This window comes from Diaphorina citri, unplaced genomic scaffold, assembly GCF_000475195.1.
Source record: "Diaphorina citri unplaced genomic scaffold, Diaci psyllid genome assembly version 1.1 scaffold3027, whole genome shotgun sequence".
In the NCBI taxonomy this organism is placed as follows: Eukaryota; Metazoa; Arthropoda; class Insecta; order Hemiptera; family Psyllidae; genus Diaphorina; species Diaphorina citri.
Window position 1 is genome coordinate 28,900 of NW_007380439.1, and position 2,209 is coordinate 31,108.

Consider the following 2,209-nt stretch of genomic DNA (forward strand, 5'->3'; position numbering starts at 1 on the left):
TCCCATAAGTTACTTTAAACATGTTCAAAACTCTCCGGACTGAGAAGAAGGAGATCGAAAAAAGGATTTTAAAATTTTCGGACTCATTCTGTACTTTAGAATGTCAAGTTAAAAGTTACCCAGGTTAAGTTAAAAGATTTGTATTAGTTTTTTTTTTCTTTTGTTTTTTTTAGATCTGTTCACTACCTAACTACTATTTATATTTTTTAATTAGCTTAATTATTTAGATTAGAGCTTAAGAAGCCTAAAAAGAGGACTGTCTCAAAATACCTTTTACATGGCTTACCATTTGTTAGAACGATAGTAATTAACAGGTCAAGAAGTAACTGTCTCAAATACCTTTTAACATGGCCCATTCCTTCTTAAACGACTGTAGTTTATCTTGTCTTCTTTGTCCGGTTCTCTGACGCCTATTAGTTAAGTTTTGGTCCGCGGGGGACATACATGAAACCTTCTCCGGATAGTGCCCTGAGTTGCACCCTTGACTAGACATAACACAATAGTTCTCAGACATGATTAGATCCACTCATTATCTAGTTAGGTTGGAGCTTTGCAATTACTGTAACAGCAATCAACAAACAAAAAAAAAAAAGAAATTCTTTCTTTTTTTACCAGGTGCCAAACCAGGTCAGTCACATTGACGAACAACGTACGTCTTCCAGGGCCCAAGCTTAGCGGCTGGTAGCTGTTTTTTAAACATACATCGAAAAAAGCTAACGCGTTTATAAAGTTCCCAAATGAAAGACCACAAGAGCACCAAACTGGGTCGTTGATTTACTGTTCATTTAACAGAGAAGAGCGGGTAGACTACTCTCCGTATGATGCCCTTCCACACCGATGCTGTGTCGGGTGTTACGCAGACAAAATTTGTATGTTATATCCCTGTAAAAAATGACAGTATCCCGGTATTCAGAGAGTATCTTACCTGTATCTTCACAGCACACTGGTGTCTATATTTCTCCTGCCTCTCCTGTTCTCGCTTCAACTTGAGCAGTTCTATCACTCGCTCATATTTCCTCAAGTTCAGCTTGAATCGGAACCGTCTCTGAATCATTACAGTAAAGAACCGAAGTTCCAAATAGTTATGTCTTTCCTGACTAGCGACTCGCTTTCCTAGATACCAATTCTCTATTCTCAGCACACTCGCTTTCATCGCTAGGAATCGCTCCCTGTGAGATCTCATAGCGAGTCGCGCTTGGTATCTGGTTTCCACAGTACGCACAGCTTGTTTCAAGTTGAGATAAAACGCACGCTGTGTTTGCATGTCACGCATTGCGATATAGCGTGTCTTTATGACATGCACTGCGTGTTTGAGTCTCAAATATTCCGCGCGCTGTGTTTTCATCCTAGCGTACTGTCTATAGTGACTCTGTATCGTACATGCCGCCTGACGGAGTCGTGTGTAAGCGTCAAGATCTACTCTCATCTGCCTGGTCGCGCGGAACCGACGTTGTACGTTAACTACAGCTTGTTTGAGCTCGGCATACTCGTCCCGTTGGTTTTTAGCGATCAGATAGGCACGGAATCTGGTCTGTATTGTGATCGTGGCGGTACGCAGGGCGACATATCTCTCACGTTGTGTTCTCATCGCTACATTAGCTCGGTAGCGGCGCTGTATAGTGATAGTTGCAGCCTTCAACTCGTGTAAGTAGCTCGCTTCCAGTCGCATCAGTTTGGTGTTTCTATACCACTGTTGAATAACACTAGCCTTCTGTTTCATTAGAAGGAAATGTGCACGCTGTTTCCTCATGGTGAGGTTCGCTCTCCAGCGTTGTTGCACTGAAACACACGCCTGTTTTAACTCGGTGTACGCAGCACGATCACGTTTCATAAGAAGCTTGGCTTTGTAGAGGGTTTGTATTGCGATCGTGGCATGTTTTAGTTTTAAGAACTCCTCACGTTGTTTCTGCATCAATTTGTAACCTCGATAGTAGTTTTGTATTTTGCTAGCTGCCTGGTTGCTACGTTTTGTTCTGAAGTTCCTTTGAATAAGAACAGTGAAGCGTTTCAATTGATTGTATTGTTCCCTTTCATGTTTCATAAGCAGGTAAGCACGGATATGTTGCTGTAGACAAATGGTTTTGGTTCGGAGTTGAGTATATTTGGCTTGCTCTGCTCTCATAGCACGTTTGGCCCGGTATCTATTCTGTACTACCAGTGTAGCATGTTTCAGTGCCAAGTACTGCTGTCTTGCTTGTCTCATACACTG

General features: G+C 42.0%; 1 protein-coding gene across 1 annotated transcript in view; it reads right to left on the reverse strand.

Moving 5' to 3' along the window:
* LOC113471796 (abnormal spindle-like microcephaly-associated protein homolog) overlaps positions 1-2,203 on the reverse strand; it is an 11,853-nt gene extending 9,650 nt beyond the window's left edge. The window contains exons 1-2 of the mRNA XM_026831219.1: positions 926-2,203; positions 340-505 (exon numbers count right to left, since the gene is read on the reverse strand). Coding sequence (XP_026687020.1) covers positions 340-505; positions 926-2,203 — 1,444 coding nt within the window. The remainder of the gene's footprint in view (positions 1-339; positions 506-925) is intronic.
* Between the last annotated feature and the right edge of the window lie 6 nt (positions 2,204-2,209).